We start from the raw sequence: 20946 nt of genomic DNA on the forward strand, positions 1-20946 counted from the left end.
CTGCTTTTCAGTGTCTGCTTGAATCTGCACAGCATGGAAGCTAAGTCCCTACTACCCCAGGACTTGGGAGAACTGTAGAGCACTGGAAGGAGTGAGACTATGTTCTGAGAACTTCCCAAAGGCAAAGAAAGGAGATTTTCAGACAGGCTACTAAAAAGCATGATTGTATAGCTACGGTCCTGTCCAGGTCACCCAGGTGACAAGAACTTGCAAGCTCAGATCAGAGATCTCAGTAGCCCTTGCCTACTTGTTTGAAGTAGAACGAAGAGAAGACTTGTGCTTAAATCTAGATAATTGAATAAAATAGCAAGGTAACAAGGATACTTACCACTGGAAGAGCACAGAGACAAAATGCAATAAGTTGAGCAGCAAGAAGGGTTTCTTTAAGGCCAAGTACACACCTTTGTGAAGAAAGGGGAGTATAGATAACCTTGGAGTGGAGGCACGCTTAAGCTTGGGATTTGTGTCTTTTAAAGATTCTGAGAATGGTGGCAAAGGGTGGGGGTGGGGGCATAGGCTTGACATGACTTATGGACTCATGATGTTTATTTCCAATGAGAGACATTGTGACATTATCCATGGTCAGTCCCCTAGATATTCTGTAAGAAAAACTTAACACAAGGAATTTCTTGATCCTGTTCTTTTCCAAGATAGTGGTTACCCTCAAGCAGTGTGGACTTATCATTTAGGACTGCTTGCCCTGCCTTAAAATAGGGTAGGTTACTGACTGATTACTATAAAGTATGTTAGGAATCTTACCTCCTAAATCTCTGGTTTCTAAATGGAATCTTAGCCTTAAGATGGAGTCCCTCCTGTTCTTACTATACTATTTATATCTCCGCATTTTTCATCATAGGCAGGAAAAGTTAATCATGATGCTTGTCCCATGTTCCTGCCCTGATTCATTTTCATTTAACTAAACATTTAAACAAGAGCCTAGTATGCTTGATACTGTTCATATAAACATGGAAGGGGGGAGTCCTTTTTCTCAAAGCAATGATCACTATGTGGCTTAAACAAGAAAACAAATAACTTTGGTGTGGCAAGTGTTATCATGTACAGGGACATGTCATTAAACTTATTTTAAATTTTAATGAGAAAGGGGCTAATACTGAGAAAAACTGAAGAGAATTTTCAGAGCATATAGGCATGCAGCCAGGACTAATTTCTTATGGTTCAATAAGCTTTTAAAATTCTATCATATAGCCTCACAAGAATGTAAAAATCCTCATTTCCTGCATAGACAAATAAACAAATACTGTATTTGTCTTTTGGTCAATTTGAAGTTGATAGAGAGAAACTGGCCTAAACTCTTAATACTTTAGATTTCTAGCCTGCATACTTTTGCATATAGATACCAAAAACTTGCTTCCATCTCAGAAAGTTGGCTCTTCAGTCAGCCTTAAAAAGTTTTTTTATTTGATACTTTTCTTAAGAGGAACTCATAAATAATTACTTAAATATTTACAGTGGTCTTGAATTTTAAACATTTGGTGGGAGTTTATATATATTTTAAACTTTCAGAGGACAAAATTTTAAGGTTCACTCTATTAGGAGTTATTATAAAATGAGTTATTTCTTTTGTTCTAATTTCATTAAAAAAATAACTTCAAAACTGAGACTGGCATGTAGGACCTAGCTGCAAATACACAAAATCAGCCAAGCACAGCTGCACTCTGGTTCCCCCAACTCATCTAACAGCTTTTAGTGGGTTTAGTGACATTAGAAAAGGCACAGCAGATGTGCAAGATGGCTCCTGAAATCTAAAGTAGGACAGATGGTTCTCTGGTTGACTGACAGCATGAGGAGCAGGCTGCAAGGGTCACCTCCTGTGGAGGACTTCCCTCCCCCTTCCTGCTTCTGCCTTCAAAAGAAACTTTCATATAAGAAAGAAAAGCAGGGGATGGCTATTCAGAAAGGCTTTCTTTTCAAATATGCATTGTAGTGAAAGGATTCTTAGCAAAAGAGAGGGTCACCTAGATATGGAAAAAAATTCTTCTCTACCCTTTGACGAAGAGTTGACTCTGTGTAGTTACAACAAACTTGACAGATTCATGTTTGAACATAATAGGATACCAAAAAGAGAGCTGAAATCAATGAAAGAGCAAATAAATGACGTAATTGGGATTTATTAGCCACCACACAGCATTGATTAGAATCAGGATAGTTCATCATTGGAAGCTCTACATTTCCCTTAAAAATAAACTTATTTAAAATTTTAATGAGAAAGCTGGACAAATGATTGCTTTTGTTAACCAGGGATTAACAGTCTTTGCTACATCACCTGTATGCTTACACCTCTCTATCTCACTTGCTCTCTTTTTTCCCCCAAATTCCTTTCTAGTACTTCAAATCCTGAAGAAAGAGTAAAAAAGAACTCACATTTACTGCATACAAACTAAGTGCTGCACCCTGTGCTTCGTGCTTTCTTTATGTGATTTAGGATCTCAAAAATATTGACTCTTTCTTTTTAAGCTCGTATTAACACAGAAACACAGACCCCTAATTCCATTGATACTTTTCTTCATATCTTCCACTGTGAAAGGGAAACCAAGCACAAAATGTGCCCCCAGGAAAATGTCTAAGCATAATTTCAGATACATGCTAGGATTCCAAAATCTCTGAAATCCCTTCAAATTAGCTCTAGAAGAAATTCACACAGTGACAGATGTAAGATTACTTTGTAGCAGAGACTCAGGAATGACAATGAGTTTGCAAGGAGGAGCTGGGGGTAAATTGTCTTGAAACTTCATTTGCCTAAAACTGTGTTTATTTGGAGTCATGTGCTAAATCTGCCAGTGAATTCACATTCCTTGAGAAGCCTGCCTTCTGCAGGATCTTAAAGAAGTGTTACACTCTTGACAGAAGTCTGAAAACTAGAATGGGCTTTATATGTGAATAAATGCAGACTTTACTCTTGAGGTCCATGAAGTAACCTGGGTCTGACCATGTGGAGACAATCTCTCCTTCCATTCTCAGGTAGCACTGCTTCAGCTCCTATAAAATCCTGGGATTCCTATGCTAAGGGATAGGAGGTCAACCTGTGGAACTATCCTGCAGCTCAGAACCCCAGCAACCTCAAACTCTTTTACCCTCCCTTTCATTTCCCATCAACTGCATTTTAATGATGACAAAGCCTTTTGTAGTAGCAGTGTGAATCCACTGACTATGAAATACTTACATTCTGGGCAATTCTGAATTCCTCCTGCTCCCCAAACAGATAAGCCCACATACATCTATGTTTTGTTGTCATGGTGACTGCCAGGTCTCAGATAGCCCCAACTTTATACCTACCTGATTCTTCTCTCTTTCCCCACCCAACTTCAATTCTATTGCCCATCATTTCAAATATTTTTTTGCCAGTATCCTCAACGGCCTTGTCTTTCATTCAGAAATATATTAACTAGTATTTTGTACCTTTCATTTCCTTCTTCCTCCCTGTTTCAAAGGATGCATCAGTTGTCCAATTTACACTGATCCATCATCTATGCACTATCCTCTGTCTCATCTCTATCTCTACCTCTCCACAGAATTTCTATGTATGTCCCAACCTTTTTTACATAACAGTAAACATAGAAAAATGACATTTGTGCAATTCACTAGAATAAACTGGAGAGGACTGAGGCTTCTACAGAGGGCTCATATATATGTGTGTGTGTGTGTGTGTGTGTGTGTGAATATATATATAGTAAATATACCTATACATATTTACTTACACATATAGGTATATATTTATAGTGTAATGGTATTAAAAAGTAAAATATGGAATACTAGGGTAGAAAATAAAAGACAATAAATTGACTCTATTTGAATTAATATTGCATTGTAAAAAGACTTCAGATAATGTCCCTTAAACCTGAAACTTTCTTCACTAAATATAACTCTAAATATTAGATGTAAATTTAAAGTGGCTACACAAATTTTCTGACTTTTAATGATTATCTCTTTGAATTCTTAATAGTTCTCTTCAATGAGAAATTTTGAATGTAATAACCGTTCAATGTTTACAATTAAAATTTTATCTAAAGGCTAACAGATCTTTCTTTTTTTATGTAACATTTTATTAAAAAGAGTTTTTTTTTCATTAAGGAATCACTGATACACAATCTTATGAAGGTTTCACATGAGCAGCATTGTGGTTACTACATTCACCCATATTATCAAGTCCCCCCACCCCATTTCAGTCACTGCCCATCAGCATAGTAAGATGCTATAGAGTCACTACCTGTCTTCTCTGTGCTATACTGCCTTCCCCGTTCCCCCCACCACATTATGTGTGCTAGTCTAACAGATCTTTCTTATTTTTCATTAACAAATGTAACATAGAATTTTGAATCCAAATGAATTTTTTGTATTTTAAGTATATCAAAATAATGATGAGCTGTAATTTGCATTGTTTGAGTAGTCCCCCTGCAGCTAGCCTGGATACCTCAAAAATGATATATCAACTACAAAAGGCTAGACATGTCCAGTTACTGTGAAGACTGATATTTGGGGCTGCTCTCTAGGACTACTCCCTGGGGCTGCCACCACGAGGAGCCCTTGCCCTGTCTCCTTGTGTCTCCACCCAACTGGCTACACTTTGGGATGCCGGCCATGCTTCCTGGTCATCTAGAGCATAAATATCTCTGGTAGCTTTAAGTGTCCCTTGCCCACAATGGGCAACAAGCGACATCCCCTTTTGCTGAATTTTCTGCCATTCAGGGTGAAGAGCTGAATGTTGCCCACCTTTCATCACCTGTAGAGTATAGGGACATGTCATTAGACTTTATTTTCCACTAGCTACCTTCAGAGGACATTAAAGAAGGTCACTCAGATTGCAGGCAACTGGCCTGTGGGCTTTGACCACAGCTCATCCCAGAGGCTGAAGGGATCAAGAGCTTGTGGCATACCTATAGCACATTAACTGAACACCACTTGGGAAATCTACTTTACATGATTAATTATCTCTGCTCACTCCTGTATTTTCAATTCCTCCCTTCACTGGTTCCTCCCCTTTAACAATTACAGACAACTCTCTATAGACTTAAAAAACAGAAACAAAACTAACCTTCAACCAGTCCTTATTTTCCTTTTAGCTACCATGCTGTATCTTCCTTTCACCAAACAACTAGGCTTTTGGAAAGAATAGTCACACTTTTCTCCACATTATTCCCACTCTTTTCTTAACCCACTGGAATCTAGATTTTAATGAAACTACTTTTGCAGAAGTTATTGCTATATTTAATGGAGAGTTCTCATTTGTTACCAGCATTTGACATGATTGACCATTCCTTCCTTCTTGGGACATAGTCTTCCCATGGCTTCTTTAACATTATTTTTTTCTTGAATTATAGCTGGCATACAATATTATATCTGTTTCAGGTATAAAACATAGTAATAAAAATAAGAATATTTATATGCTTTATGAAATGATCACCATATTGCATTACATTTTGAGCAATAAATATATGTTGAACACTGGATAGTCTACAGTGAACAAATAAGACTCAGTCTCTACCCTCATGGAGAATAAGTGGAAATATGCTGAAATAATTATCGTGATTATGGAAGTTCAAGAGTTCACCTGAAAAGACAAACTTTTTCTTGACACTGAAATCATGGAGGAATTTATTATGTGGGTTTCATTTACATGAATTAATGAGTATATAAACAATTATTTTATAATTAATTTTTTAAATATTGTCCAACAAGAACACATTTCTTATGGTGAGATTTTGTTAGATCTTAACTCGGTGGAGGTAGTGAGCTGATTTAATTTAATCCAAGTATAATGATTTCTGGTGATCTCACAGTTTAAGATTAAAACACCATGGTCTGAACTGGCTAATAAATACCGTAGGCTCCATCAAATGTGAAATAGCTTTCAAGTAAGACTTTGGATCTTACACAGTTTATGTTTGAATTCTTTGATTGTTGCATTGGCCATATTATCAATGGACTCAACAACCTCTAAATGCCAGCACAGAAAATGATAGTTTCCCTTGAATGTGCAGTATCATATTTATTCCCATAGAAAGAGCTCCATACCCTTTCATCAATAGAAATCCAATTTATTAATTGACTTGATTGCTAAGAAATATGTAGGCAACAGAAAATACATTCATCAATACCTATCATGTGTTAGGCCCGGCTCAGTAAATTTAAAGAATGTGATAAAACTGGACTCCGGAATCTTACAATTTAGTCAGAAAGCAAAGAGCAGATTTTGCTTTAGCAAAAAGCTTACCTAGTATGTCTTTGTAAGTCTGGGGAGAGGAAATCCCAGGCAAAATACCTCTAAAAACTGAAATCAGTCAAAGGGAGAAATAAAGTTTAAAACCCGTTTGTTGCTTATAAACTGCAGTCCAGCACCATCTCTCTCCCCAGCTCAGGAAGAAGCCAGCAAACAAGCAAGCCCCTCTCCCTAACCTCTCAGGTTCAAACTTGCCCTTGTTTGCCCAGGTAATTGCCCATTGACATGGAGATGAACTTCTCTCCACCCCTGAGAATATGCAAATGCACCAAAACCAGGGGAGATATTCTGGAAATGTTTCAGTTTTACCCACAGGCCACCCCTTCAGAAATCTTGCCTTAGAATCTACTTGTTCCCCTTCTTCCACAATGGTCCCTGGGTGAGAAAACTGGAGCATTGTGACCAGACTAATGACATGACAATAGCAACAGCAATAAAATCCTCAAGCCAGAGGATTCAGCTAGGTTCAAAGTCTTATGCAGATTAAGTCCATAGCTCGTCCATTCCATAGGAAGGCAGTAGCTGAGGGTTCAGAGCAATCATCATGCAGCAGCTGCAGCCAGGGGGCGCATTCAGGCCACAAGGACTGTAGGAGAAAATAACACTGAGGGGGATAAAATACATGTTTTAAAGACACCAGCATAGGCAAATCTTGTCCATAAGGTAGGATACATGCAAGAGAGTGGTCCTGTGATAAAACAGTGGCAGGAATGGGATCTCATCCTGGTCTGGTATACCAGACTTTCACCCCCCTCCCTGTGGGAGTTACAGATGGGTCAATATATAGGGCTACGGGAGGGACAGGCACTGGCCATAAAGATAAAACAAAACTTCCCAGCAAGATGCTCATACTTCCTGGATGTTTTAGGTACACTACCGTGACCTTTGGGGGCCTTTCAGCTGTTATTCCAGGAATACACAGAAGGTCAGCTTCCAGGCCTTTCCCCCAAGGTGCCAGCCATTACTGGTCCATATGTCGAAATGTCCAGGGCCAGGTCCATTCAACAGTGTCTCCAGGGCTAAATGTAGTAGGGGCTGGCAGGAGGATGTTGCTCTGCTGGCCATATCCTGGCTTTAATAACTTTTTTTTGGTTTGGACGTACAATTGTATAGGAGAGGCAACAAGGTGTATGAGCAAATCCATAGGGCTCAAAGCTCCTTTACGTAGCTTCTCATTCAAACGCCACAGCACTGTTCATAGGTGAACTGGCCAACCCTATAGACTATTGGTGTCTGAGTTCAGGCCAGATTTCAACAAACCATTGTACCTCTCTATCATGCCTGCCCCAGTAGGATTATATGGTACATGAAATTTCCACTTTATTCCTAATTGCTGCACCCATTCCTATAATGCATGCCCAGTAAAGTGGGTGCCTTGATCACTCTCAATCACCTGCAGCCAGCCATATGCTGCAAAGAGACGCTCCAGGGCCTTCTTGGTGGTTTCCTGATCTGCACAACATGCAGGAAAAGCAACCAATATTCCAGTAGCCATGTCCACACAAGTCATGGCATACGGATATCTTTCAGATATGGGCAGAGGCCCAATATAGTCTATTTGCCACCTAACAAGGGGTATTGGCCCCCTTACTATTGTCCCATGTTGCTGTGGGACTCGGTCTAAGTCTTTCTAAGTCTTTCTTAGAGCACCCAAGGCATTCCTTCCGGGCTCTGCTGACTTCTTTAAAGGTCAATGTCAAGCCCCACTGACAGGCTACAGCCCACATTGTCTTTTGCCCCTTGTGCAACAAATGCTGGTATAACCATTGGTCCACATCAGAGGCAAGCTTTCCTTCTAGCCAGCGCACCAGGGCCAGTGAGTCTGCTTCATCATTCCCTGGGGATGCCAAAGGCAAATGGCAAGTCACATGATATACGGTAATGGTCTTAGTCTGACTAGAGGCCCATAGGTCTTGCCACAACTCTTGCCCCCAAAGGGGCTGGTGACCAACCATCCAGTTGGCATGATACCATGTCAATAGCCACAGGGTCAAGCCCCGACAGACAGCCCAGCTGTCAGTGAAGACAACTATGGGGGAAGGCTTCTGGGTGATCACAAACCATACTGCCTGCAACTCAGCCCATTGGCTGCTCTTCCCCTCTCCATTCTCCATGCATAATGTCTCAGTCTTAGGATGGAAAGCCACAACCCTACACTTTAGGGGCTGCCCATTACTAGAGCCATCTGTGTACCAAGCATCCTCAGATATAGGGGCTTATCCCTCCTGATGAAGACTCTCAGCTACCAATGGCTCAAAAGCAAGTTCTCTCTGCTTTCCAATGGTATAGGTCACTGGCTCCAATAAGCATTGGAGTTCTCCACGTAAGGGGCTAGTAGAGAGGGTGCTACACTGCTATAAATATGTGCCCCATTTGGCCAGTGTAGGTGTCTGTGCCACACCACTCTGTGGCCTTTGGGCCCAGTCCTGTACCCATCCCGCAATGGGATAGGTGGTTATTACCTTGGTCCAAGCTGTTCCGTTGATGGGCTCCGTAGCCAGCAAGGCATGGTTCACAGTAGCCAGTTGCCTCTCTATCAAAGTGCACCACACCTCTGCTCCTCTCCATAGCTGTGACCAGAATCCAATAGGTTGGTGTGTCCGTTCAAGCCACTGCCAAAGACCCCATCCATAACAATCTTCAGTTACATGAACATCTAGTTCACAGGTCCTTGATGAGTCCATTACATTCAAGGCCTGTATGGCCTTGACTGCCTGTGTGGCAGCAGTAAAAGCAGCTGCACATGTCTCATCCCAGTCCCACCTGATGCCCTTTCATACCAACCGGTATAAGGGCTTCAGAATTTGTGCCAAGTGTGGGATAAACACCCTCCAGTAGCCCAAAAGACCCAAAAACTCTTGTAATACTACCACAGTGGTACGGGTGGGGAAAGCCTGGACCTTATCTATAACTGCTTCAGGAGCACCTTTAGTTTTACTCAACCAGACAACCCCCAAGAATTTCACAGACAAACCAGGTCCCTGAACCTTGGTGCTGTTCACAGCCCATCCTTTTTCCTGTAGTTGTTGCAGCAGTCTAGGAACTGCCCCTTCTAAATCTGAAAGAGAATCAGATGTGAGCATAATGTCATCAATGTAGTGATATAACCGCACTGTTTTCAGTTTCTTCCATGTGACCAGTCTAGGTGCTGCACCTTCTAGATCTGAAAGAGAATCGGACGTGAGCATGACATCATCAATATAATGGTACAGCCGCACCATTGGCAGTTCTCCCATGTGGCCAAGTCCTGGGCTACAAGTCCATGACAGATGGTGGGACTGTGGAGGTATCCCTGTGGAAGGACAGTGAATGTCCACTGCTGACCTTCCCATGTGAAGGCAAACTGTTCCTGGCTTTCCTGTGCTATGTCAATAGAGAAGAAAGCATTAGCAAGGTTTACTACATAATGATACATTCCCAGCTCATGGCTGAGGGTGTCCAGAATGTCTGCTATAGAGGGGACAGCAGCATGCAAAGGGGGTGTGACTTTATTCAATTCCCTGTAGTCTACAGTCATATGCCAGGAGCCATCTGGCTTTCTGTGTCCACCAGCACCAGGACATGTTGTACATTCACAGGGAGCCAATGAATTGCTAATTCTACATGTGGCCTCTGGTCCCCACAGTGTCCCCCAAGGTGGGGACTTTGACCCCCTCTTCAGTTGAACCGTGATGCCCAATCATTCTCCTGTGGGGGTGAGGGCTCAGGTGAATCTGAGTACTGCCTCCCATGAAGTTTTGCAGGGACAGAGGCCTGGTGTGAGGCCTTGACTTTGGTTTCCGTGTCCTGGACCTCAGCGTCTGGAACTGCTGCTCTGGCTTTAATTGGTGCCACAGTTCTAACAATATTCTATTGGGCTGCCCATTGAGTTTTTCTTTCACTAACCCGGTCAACCCACATCTGGGTCCTCGAGACCTTCACGGGGCCTTTTGCACTTCTCCTTTCAGTCATGGCCCATACTTCCCTCTGTGCCCTTATTGTTTCAACGTCTCCCAGACCTGCTAACTACAAGTAGCCTCACTTATGGGTTGTCCTAAGTGGGGGGCAAGAGTATTCACTAGGGACCCAAGGAGAGATGTGGGAGCTGTATGCAGCACCAGATTTCTCATTCCTGTAGTGAATGCCTCCTCATCAGGGCCCTAGGGGTCCATACTACAGATGATATTTTTCATACCCAAATCCTGCAGTACCTGCTGGAGCTCTGCATATGTTTTCCAACTACTGGGAAAATATGGTAAATCACCCTGATTAGGCCAACTACCCTGATGGCAGCTCTCAGCCATTCCAGGAGTGTCTGACTTCTGGAGGCATGGGAATTTTGCAACCACTGCCAGAGGGAAGGGTGAGTCATCAGAGAAGCCATTCTACTCATCTCAGTACCCAACATAACAATGTTCTCCACCCCCATATCCCAGAGACATACAACCCATGGAGGCAGAGATTCTGATGGCCTCTGCCTATAGTGGATGCTCATGTCCACCAGCTTTTCCTGGGTATAGAGGTGGAGCATGGGGTGCTCCACAACCTAGGAAGGGGGCTGCTCCTCTCTCCGAGGAGCCGCAGTTGTTTCGTTTTTATTTTCTTAATTACAGCTGGGCAGGCCTTTAAAACAGGAGATGGTACCTCCAGCCGTGGCCTGGGTAGCAGATCCGCCAATGGCCTCCGCTCCTCCTCTTCTTCCTCTGGTTCCTTCACCAACAGTTCTTCCTTCACCATTTCTGGGGCTGAAGGCACTACTCTTTCCTTCCCCCTCCCCTATGGCCTCCTGCAATGCGGCTTTTCCTGATGCCTCCTCCTTTGCCGCTAAGGAGTCTTCTAGGAGCATGACCTATCTTTTCAGTAACTGTCTCTCTTCTTTAATAGCATCCCATAGGTTATCAGCCCAGCTCCTCCAAGCGATGTTGAAGTGTGTCTCTCTCCTGCCTAAGTCCCTCTCTTTCCTTGCTAACCCTCTTGCTAACCCTCTCTTTCTCCTGTATAACATTTTCCACTGTCTCAGTGAAAAGAGACCCTACAATGCCAGCTACTACACGGCCACCTAAGGTCTCCAAGCAGTCTTCCAACTCATGGAGGTCTAATTTTGCAGTTTCTAGTGTTTCCACCCTTCCCCAGTTCTGGGGAAGGCCCCACCCCTTTAAGAGGTACTTTACCCTAGACCAATTCCCCAGTAGGGGTTCGCAAATTGGAGCCCCACAGCTGGGGGGATAATAACAAGTGAAGAGGCCCCCTCTGCTACTGCATCTGCTGGGGCCTCCCCACCATCCACAGGGGCAGCCCTTCCAAAGGTTGCACCCATTATGACAGATCTTGGGTTCAGAGGAATCTTGCCGACTGCGCCAGAATGTAAGTCCGGGGAGACGAAATCCTGGGGCAAAATACCTCTAAAAACCGAAATCAGTCAAAGGGAGAAATAAAGTTTAAAACCCGTTTATTGCTTACAAACTGCAGTCCAGTGCTGTCTCTCTCCCCTGCTCTGGAAGAAGCCAGCCAGCCAGCAAGCCCTTCCCCTTAACCTCTCAGGTTCAGACATGCCCTCAGTTGCCCGGGTAATTACCCATTGACATGGAGATGAACTTCTCCCCACCCCTGAGGATATGCAAATGAACCAAAGCCAGGTGAGATATTCTGGAAATGTTACAACTTTACCCACAGTCTTATAGTTTTATTTTTGTTTATTTTCTTGTAAAAATGTACTCAACATATTCATTTGATAAGCACTTATTGATTTCATACTGTGTGTCAATCATTTTGTCAGGCTCCTACTGCCATGGATATTTTACCTTAGTGAGTGGAGAAAGATAATAAACAATAATTGTTTTAGTTCATGATAAGTGCTATGACAATGATACATGAGGTAACATGGATAATGACCGGAGTACTATTCTTTTTTTATTAAGCTATCATTGATATACAGTCTATACTCAGGTCTCACATGAGCAACATTATGGTTACTACATTCCCCCTATTATCAAGTCCCCACCACATACCCCATTACAGTCACCGTCCATCAGCATAGTAAGATCTTACAGAGTCACTACTTCTCTTCTCTGTGCTGTACTTCCTTCCCCATGCTCCCCCCCATATTATATGCGCTAATCATAATACCCCTTACTCCCTTATTCCTCCCTTCCCACCCAAACTCCCCAACCCCTTTACTTATGGTAACTGCTAGTCCATTCTTGGAGCATGCGAGTCGCTGCTGTTTTGTTCCTTCAGTTTTTGCCCTGTTGTTATACTCCACAGATGAGTGAAATCATTTGGTACTTTTCTTTCTCTGCCCACCTTATTTCACTGTGCCTAATACTCTCTAGCTCCATCCATATTGTTGCAAATGGTAGGATTTGTTTTCTTCTTATGGCTGAATAATATTCAATTGTATTTATGTAACACATCTTCTTTATCCACTCATCTACTGATGGACACTTAGGTTGCTTCCATTTCTTGGCTATTGTAAATAGTGCAGCAATAGACATAGGGGTGCATTTGTCTTTTTGAATCTGTGATCCTGAATTCTTAGAGTAAATTCCTAGAAGATGAATTCCTGGGTCAATTGCATTTCTATTTTTAGTTTTTTGAGGAACCTCTATATTGCCTTCCACAATGGTTGAACTAATTTACATTCCCACCAGCAGTGTATGAGGGTTCCCCTTTCTCCACATCCTCACCAGCATTTGTTATTCTTTGTCTTTCAGATTTTGGCTATCCTAACTGGTGTGAGGTGATATCTTATTGTGGTTTTAATTTCCATTTCTCTGATAATTAGCAATGTGGAGCATCTTTTCATGTGCCTGTTGGCCATCTGAAATTCTTCTTTGGAGAAGTGGCTGTTCAGATCCTCTGCCCATATTTTAATCGGTTATTTGCTTTTTGGGTGTTGAGGCATGTGAGTTCTTTATGTATTTTGGATGTTAAACCCTTGTTCAGATATGTCATTTATGAATATATTCTCCCATACTGTAGGATGCCTTTTCATTCTACTGATGGTGTCCTTTGCTATATAGAAGCTTTTTAACTTAATGTAGTCACATTTGTTCATTTTTGCTTTTGTTTGCCTTGCCCAAGATGTGTTCAGAAAAAAGTTGCTCATGTTCATATGCAAGAGATTTTTGCTTATGTTTTCTTCTAAGAGTTTTATGGTTCCATGACTTACATTCAGATCTTTGATCCATTTTGAGTATACTTTTGTGCATGGAGTTGGACAGTAATCCAGTTTCATTCTCTTACATGTAGCTGTTCAGTTTTGCCAAAACCAGTTGTTGAAGAGACTGTCATTTCCCCACTGTATGTCCATGGCTCCTTTATCATATATTAATTGGCCATATATGTGTGGGTTCATATCTGGGCTCTTTATTCTAGTCCATTGATCTATGGCTCTCTGTTCTTGTGTCAGTAAGAAATAGCTTTGATTACTGTGGCTTTGTAGTAGAGCTTGAAGTTGGGGAGCTTAATTCTCCCCGCTTTATTCTTCCTTGTAAGTATTGGAGTGCTATTTTAAGGGTGATCAGAGAAGGTGTCTCTGATGTTGTATCAGCTGTAATCTGAGACAAAAAGCCATGTGAACATCTGGAGGAAGAGCATTCTAGAAGAGGGAACAGCAATTGAAAAGGCCCTGGGCCCAGAACCAGCTTAGCATGTACCAGGAACAAAATGAACATTATTAATAATTATTATCTTAAGGATATATTTGGGAGTCTAAAGACTTATAAACCAAGGTCTCTGACCTAAAGGAGCTCTGTAATAGATATGGAAGCAGAAAGATCACAATACAATGCAGAACTACAACATTATAGTGACAGAAGTATGAACAAAGTAAAGAGGTGCTAAGGGGGAGTGATTAATTCTTTAGGGTCTGTTTCAGGGAAGATTTCATCAAGAAACTAATATAAAAGTAGGATTTTGAAATACCAACAGAGTTGATCATGTAGGGAGGAGCACTGCACCAGGGGGAACAACATACAGGGGATAGTGAGTGCAAAGATGGTAGGTTGTGTTTCCTATTGGTGAACAAGACAATACAGGAAAGTAAGGTTCAGGAGGACAGAGGTGAAGCCATGAAGGGCCTTATTTTCTGTGCATTGTAGGAGCTACCAAAGGCTTTAAAGAATTGGATTTGTGCTTTAGATGGATCACCTAGGCTGTTTCTCTTAAATGTCTGTGGGAGAATAATTTGGGGCATCTCTAAGGCAATGAAAAAGATGAAATGAGGACAGTGGCAGAGGGGCTCAGAAAGAGGTAGATCTGAGTATTTTAGGAGTTGAAACAAAAACAAACCGGTATTCTTTGTTGAAAGCCCAGTAACTTTCAGTATCTACCTTAGAATAGGCACTCAATAAATGCTTGTAGAATAAATACATCGAGTGGTGGCTGGATGTGGCAGCATGACTGATGAACAAAAGTCAAACGCCCCGAGTTCAATTAAGACTTCCATTCATGGATGAACATCAAGTACTTAAGCCTCTTTTCAGGTGTGTTGTTTTAATCCTAATAATTATGTAGGATAGGTGTTAATTACATTTTTCGGATGCAAAAATCACGTCTCAGGGAGGTAACTACCACGCCTTAAGTAACAGCCAAGTACTCATGCTTAGGATTTATACTACTTAGCCTAGAGGCTCAAAGAATGAAATGAATTATGTAAAGCCTAAAAACAGAGAAAACCAAGGAAAGTCGGGAACTCTCAACAAGGGGACGAAAAGGGATCCCGAACATTTCTGTCAGTGGTCGTGGGCACAGCAGACGTGCATCGCAAGGACATTAAGCAGGGCCTCCCACCGCAGCGAACCGAGGGGCGGTGCGGACCGACGCTCCGGGCCTGCAGTGGAGGCACGCGCAGCCGTAGTGCAGCTCGTGAGCTCCACGGCTGGAAGCGAAGGGAGGAGGGGAGAGCAGAGAAGGGCGGGGCCGACGGACTCGGTCGCCTTCGTATATTTCGAGACTGATTGCTTTTAGTGCCCGCGGGGAGATTTTGACGTCATTTCCTTCCGTACGCGCCAGTGCTTCCGGGTTGCGGTCATTTTGAGCCGTAGCTGGGTGATTCCTCGGCAGCGGGGTTGCCGTCTGCTCCCCACCCCCACCTCTACTGCGGTACCACTCCCCTCCGGTTTCCGCGCCCTTGTCCTCCTTCTTGACCCCTCTCGGATCCCCCCAGGGCCTTCTGTCCCTGACCTCCCGGGCTCGTTGTCGTCGGGAGGTGCGTGGATGACGGCAGAGAGCCGCCCCGCCCCACTCCCCCCTCCGCACGGCTCTCCGCCAGCCTTCACTCTGCGCCATTTTCCCGCCTGTGAGGGTGGGTAGGCCGCGCCTGGGGTCTCGGGCACCTGAGTGCGGGTGACCTGGGGAGGAAGGGAGTGAGTGACTCGTGGTGACGGGTGTGTGTGGGGAGCGCGGGCGGAGGCGGGTTGCAAGTGGGAGAGGCAGCTATGGTGGGTAGGGGATGGAGTGCGGGATCTGTCGTAGGCCGCCGAGGTTTCAATTCAGTTTTTTTCTTTGTGATTAAGAGCTTAAAGAGCTAAAATAACTTAAAGGCTAAAAGGGCCTTGTCAACCCTGACAGTCTCTTTCTGGGGTTTCTAGGTATGATGCTGGTATGGGAAGTGAGGTTATATTTTTTCTTTACGGTTGTTTTAGTATATAAGTTGTTTATTGATCAAGTTCCATCCATTCATGAATTCATCCTGTCCTTATGTTTCTTTTTCCCTAGCTAAAGGATTACATGTAGTAGATCCTTAGTGAGGAATTAATTGAATAAGCGAATTATGGAAAGGCCCCAATTATTATTCGCATTGGGTATGCCATTTCCCGTTTTCATGTAAATTGTTTTTAAGGTGAGAATAACCTTGTGTAAGCATTCTGTAAAATGCATAATTATCTAATCTATTGTGTCTCCTGAGTCCTGAGGCATGGGTTAAAAATAATTATAAAATAAAAATATATGATCTTGAAATGCTATGCATTTAAAAATTTCATATATTCTAAGTCTGGGGGAGGAAGGGGCTAAGTCTCTTCGGGGAATGAGGAAGGCTTGGAGGGTACAGAATTTGTTTAGCTTTACAGCACAGGCAGTAGAATATGACGTTTTTGTTAAATTTTTTTTGAGTACTGCTTTGTGGTAGTGACTGTTTCCTGATGACTATTTAACTTTTGAAAAATGGAATCAGAAATGACTTGAGATTTTTCCTCTTCAGTTTGGGGGGATTATCAACAATCACTGGGCATGTATTTCTGAAAGGACCAAAACATAGGATAATGTGAAATAAACCAGTTCTAGGAGGAAGAAAAATATGTTGTTTTATTGATATCCTTTTATATTTTAGCGTGATATAATCAGTTGATAAGTACTTCTAAAGCACCTATTTTTTCAGTTAAGGGACCTGCAATGAATAGTCAGTTCAAAATTAGTAATAGGTCTGACTTTTTTATTTGGGTAACTTTCTATGTCAAGTACTTCAGGTGTAGTAGTGTTTAGTAAATATTTGTTGGTTGATTACCATGTTGACAGGGAATTTTATAATAACTATCTGGATTTACTTTGACTTACCTCCTGATTGTTTCTAATACTTAATGTAAATGTCTTTGATGCAGGAAAGATGAATGGGAGGACTGATTTTCGAGAGCCGAATGCAGAAATTCCAAGACCAATTCCCCGTAACTATCAGTTAAATAAAATTACAAGCACTTTCTATGTAGAGAGATTCCACTGCCTTGAGTAACAGTAGCAGCTGTGCTAGCTTGCTTCATGGGTATGTGACCTGTGCAGTCGCACAGGGATCCCCCCACACTTGGCTTAATGATCTACTTTGCCATCTTGAAATTAATAATTTGACAAAGGGTCCTAATTTTCATTTTGCCCTGGATCCAGCACATTATGTAGCCAGTCCTGACTTAGCAGATAGTAGTTAAAGTTCATTAAAAATTTATAAGCCATTTGTTTCATTACTTCATTTTTTAGAAAAGCGTATGTTTTGTTAATGTTTAGACAGAGCTAAGTTTTTAGACTTGGTTTTTCCATTGGTGTTACAATATTTGCTGATTTTCCCTGGTAAAAAGACATAGGGGCTGATTACATCCCAACAGAGGAAGAAAGAAGAGTCTTCGCAGAATGTAATGATGAAAGCTTCTGGTTCAGATGTAAGTTAAATTTTCTAATCAATAAAATTTGACTTTTAGTACCTGAAATTATCTTGACTCAATGTAGAAAAAATTGGCACCTTCTGGTGTAGTGTGGTTATTGCTAAAAGAGGTTGACTAAGGAAGTAGAATCATCCATATTTTGAAGTAGTGGTGAAAGAGCTTCTTTCAAGATGATGAGGCATTTTGTTGATAATAGTAATAGCATTTACCATGATTATATAAAAACACGTCATAGGGTTGATAACTATACCCTTAACTTTACAGATGAATAAATTGAAGTTTAGAGATGTTAAATGAATTACCTCGTATGTACAGCTGGTAGGTTGTTATGTCTGGACTTGAAGCCAGGTCTGTCTGAAACAAAAGCTTATGATTTTGACTCTTCTACTTTTAACCATTACACGTAAAAATTGGCTAGTTCCCATTCTATCATTGTGAAATGTTGTTATACTACCAGCTCTTGATTTCTGACTATGGACGTTTTATACATGAAGTTTTTATTTTTTAAATACAAAGAATGTTGAAAGTAACATAAAACATGATGCTTTTGAACAAAACTGGTGTGCTTTACATGCTCACTGAGCTCCTTTCAGATAAGTAATTCTAACAAAAAAGCAGAATGGAATTTTGAAAATGGGGTGACTTCAGTGACTTAACAGGGTGTCCATTTTCATCAGTTGGTGTGTTATTTATGCTTAATAGTGCTGTAAGCACAGATGATAGAGACTTCAATATATAATTACAAGGAAAGGACTAATAGTCATGCATAGGAAACTTTGTATTTATTTGTTATCTTGAAATAAGGACCATTCTATGCAGTATGTGACGTATATATTTATGTAAATGAATAGTTAAATCCATGTTAACTCTGGAGAGTATCATCTTGTTCTATTGATTTAAAAAAGGTTGTGATGAAAGTAGGAATATGCAAAAAATACATATACTTACTAAGGTAATTTTTACACATTTTTTAGGTCTGTTAAATGTAGTCAATTACAGTCATCCTAATTAAAAATTAGACTTGTCTATCTAAGTGTCATTCTGTTTCTTTGAGGTTACTTTATTTATTCCTCCTTGAACCCACCTTGTATTAATCTTAAAATATAACTGAAGGTATCTTATTTCCAGTTGCTTAAAATTGTGGCCCTATGTACTGATAAAATCTGTGCCTAAACATACAGTTAATGAAAGAATCTACGTAAAAGAGTCAGTTTAATGTGTATTACATATTACAGTAGTTCTCAACCTCTGGAATTATTGAAAAGGTGTATGAATTAATACTTGTTTCATGCATCATTTATAGATTTTGTGAATAATATACATGTATAGTATTGTTTTTTTAATGAGACATTATAGTGAGAAGAGAATAGACTTTGGAGCCTGACCCTGTAAAATTCAAATCCTAGCCCTGTCACTTGTTAGCTTTGAGATTTTGGGCAAATTCCAAAATGTCTGTGTGCCTCAGTTTCCTCATCTGTAAATTGGGGATTATTAACCTATCATGGGATTGTTATGGGGATTAACAGTTATAATTGTTATGTAAGTGTTAAGCTATCAAATGGTTATTAGTGCTGTTGTGATTAATGAAATAAAATTTAATTGAAAACAATTTAAGAGTAGCACTTTGCTATTTTAAGGGAAGAAGAGTTTAAGGAATTTTAAGGGTCCTTGTATTGGATATGTTTGGGACCATGGTCATAATGTAGAATAGCTTTTGGTCAGGAGTATTATTGATGTGCCTAAAGAACCAGAGTTATTGACTGAAATAGGAGTCATGAAGTGCACTGGAAAAGGCCACTGACCTTGGAGTCAGGAGACTTGGGTTTTGATCTGAGCCCTACCACAGACCAACCGTCTGTGTTGCTTTAAGCAGATGACTTGTTCTTTCTAGATAGCAGTTTACTCAGATTAGGATGAAGACTAGATAATCTCTGAAGTACCTTTCAATTTAACATTCTCTTATTCTGTGACAGAATACATGAGTTGGAAAGAGACCCTAGTTCTAATCCAGTACCCTTTATACATTAAGAAGAAATTAAGAGATGTGTGCAAAGATATGCTGGTGAATGGCAGAACTAGTACTAGAATCTCCTTAATCAGACTGTTCTTTGCATTATACCATCTTGGCCTAAGGAGAAAGTGAAATGGAGAAAGCATTGTCAGTTACCGAGAGAAGGCTAACTAACTCATTGCCTTTTGTTACATGACTCTTCAGTGCTTCATTTTGCAACCTTGAACCAAGCTGAAGGAAAAAAATGACTGCATATTGTACTAATGCTATAATTAAGAGACTTGTCCTATGAAAAACCTTAAATGATAATACATGAAATTATTCTAACCAGCCCACATTAAAGAAACCATTTTTCCAGCAAAGGTAAAGTCTGTTAGTAAGTAGATCAAGGATCCAAACTTAAGGGTTTCTACAAGTTGTGTCTGGTGGTAAAGCTCATGCCCTATTCCAGAGTTAAGGATTTTAATCATGAAATTTCTCTGATAATTCAGATGTCCTAATTACCTTAGTTCTTAAATTGCCCATGTGTAGTCTAGACCAGAATTTAGTCTAGGACTACATCTGGAACTATAGTCCAAGCAAGGGCCAAGTCTGTTTTTATATGGCTATGAGCTAAACATTCTTGAATGATGAAAAACATCAAGAATATTTTGTTTCATTAAAAATCACATGAAATCGTATTTTTGCATCCGTAAATAAAATTTTATTGGAACAATGCTATGTTCATTTGTTTCTGTATTGTCTCAATGCTTTTGCTTTTAACATGGCAGTCAAATAGTTGGGACAGAGACTGTGTGGCCCACAAAACGTAAGCTATTTACCATCTGGTCCTTTACAGACATTTCCTAAAACCTGGTCTTGAACTGCACTGTCCAGTGTGGCAGCCACAAACAGCTATTTACATAAAAAATAACAGCAAAAAGGCTTAGAAAATGAAATCAGCAAAGGGGAAGGAGGATGGGGTGATGTTTAGAGAAGATAAGTCACAAGCTTCCAAGTGTCCTCTCCAGTGGACAAAGGACACGCTAAATTTCTCCAGATGCTAGTTGTAATAATACGTACTGTGGTGTTACCTACCAAGAATCTCAGTAGATACTCAATGCCTGGGGTTTTTTACTGGGGCTGGTCTTATAAGTACCCTTCGCCTAGCAGTTACCTAAATTGCAGACTCCCAGAAGGAAAGCAAGGTGTTCAGCATAAACTGTATTTGTTTAAGCAGTTTAGGCACAGTGAGCCACTACTCATTCAGGCTGTTTTATATTTGTGTAGGAAACTGTTCGTTTCTAGACATCAGCCAAGGACCCTGCAAGCAGACCTTTCTAAGGATTGGCTAAGGGCTGTTGTGTTAATCTTTTCTGCACAGACATAGACCACTCCCAGCATAGAAAAGTTTGCTGGACATTGCTGGTATAGAAAACAGTGGTTTTTAGCTATGTGCCCCTTTAAGATTACAATGAGAACTGGGTTTTTCACAATGGGTTAATAAGCATATGTGTACAGATCTAATATTTTCATTTAGTTTTAAGGAATTGATTTATAAGAAAAACCATCAGTATTTAAAATACATGCTT

The 20946-nt window shown here is 40.9% G+C and overlaps 1 protein-coding gene across 7 annotated transcripts in view; it reads left to right on the forward strand.

The window, feature by feature from the left end:
• The first annotated feature begins 15238 nt into the window (after nt 1-15238).
• Nucleotides 15239-20946, forward strand: part of OCIAD1 (OCIA domain containing 1) — a 35473-nt gene continuing 29765 nt past the window's right edge. Inside the window, exons 1-3 of one of the 7 annotated variants that reach the window (XM_036892512.2) lie at nt 15239-15521; nt 16816-16878; nt 17281-17361. In XM_036892512.2, coding sequence (XP_036748407.2) covers nt 15434-15521; nt 16816-16878; nt 17281-17361 — 232 coding nt within the window. In that variant the 5' untranslated portion in view covers nt 15239-15433. Of the gene's footprint in view, nt 15604-16815; nt 16879-17280; nt 17362-20946 lie in introns of all 7 variants that reach the window. The other 6 variants (XM_036892511.2, XM_057502210.1, XM_057502208.1 and 3 more) reach the window with 6 other exon arrangements.

This window comes from Manis pentadactyla, chromosome 5 (genome assembly GCF_030020395.1).
Source record: "Manis pentadactyla isolate mManPen7 chromosome 5, mManPen7.hap1, whole genome shotgun sequence".
In the NCBI taxonomy this organism is placed as follows: Eukaryota; Metazoa; Chordata; class Mammalia; order Pholidota; family Manidae; genus Manis; species Manis pentadactyla.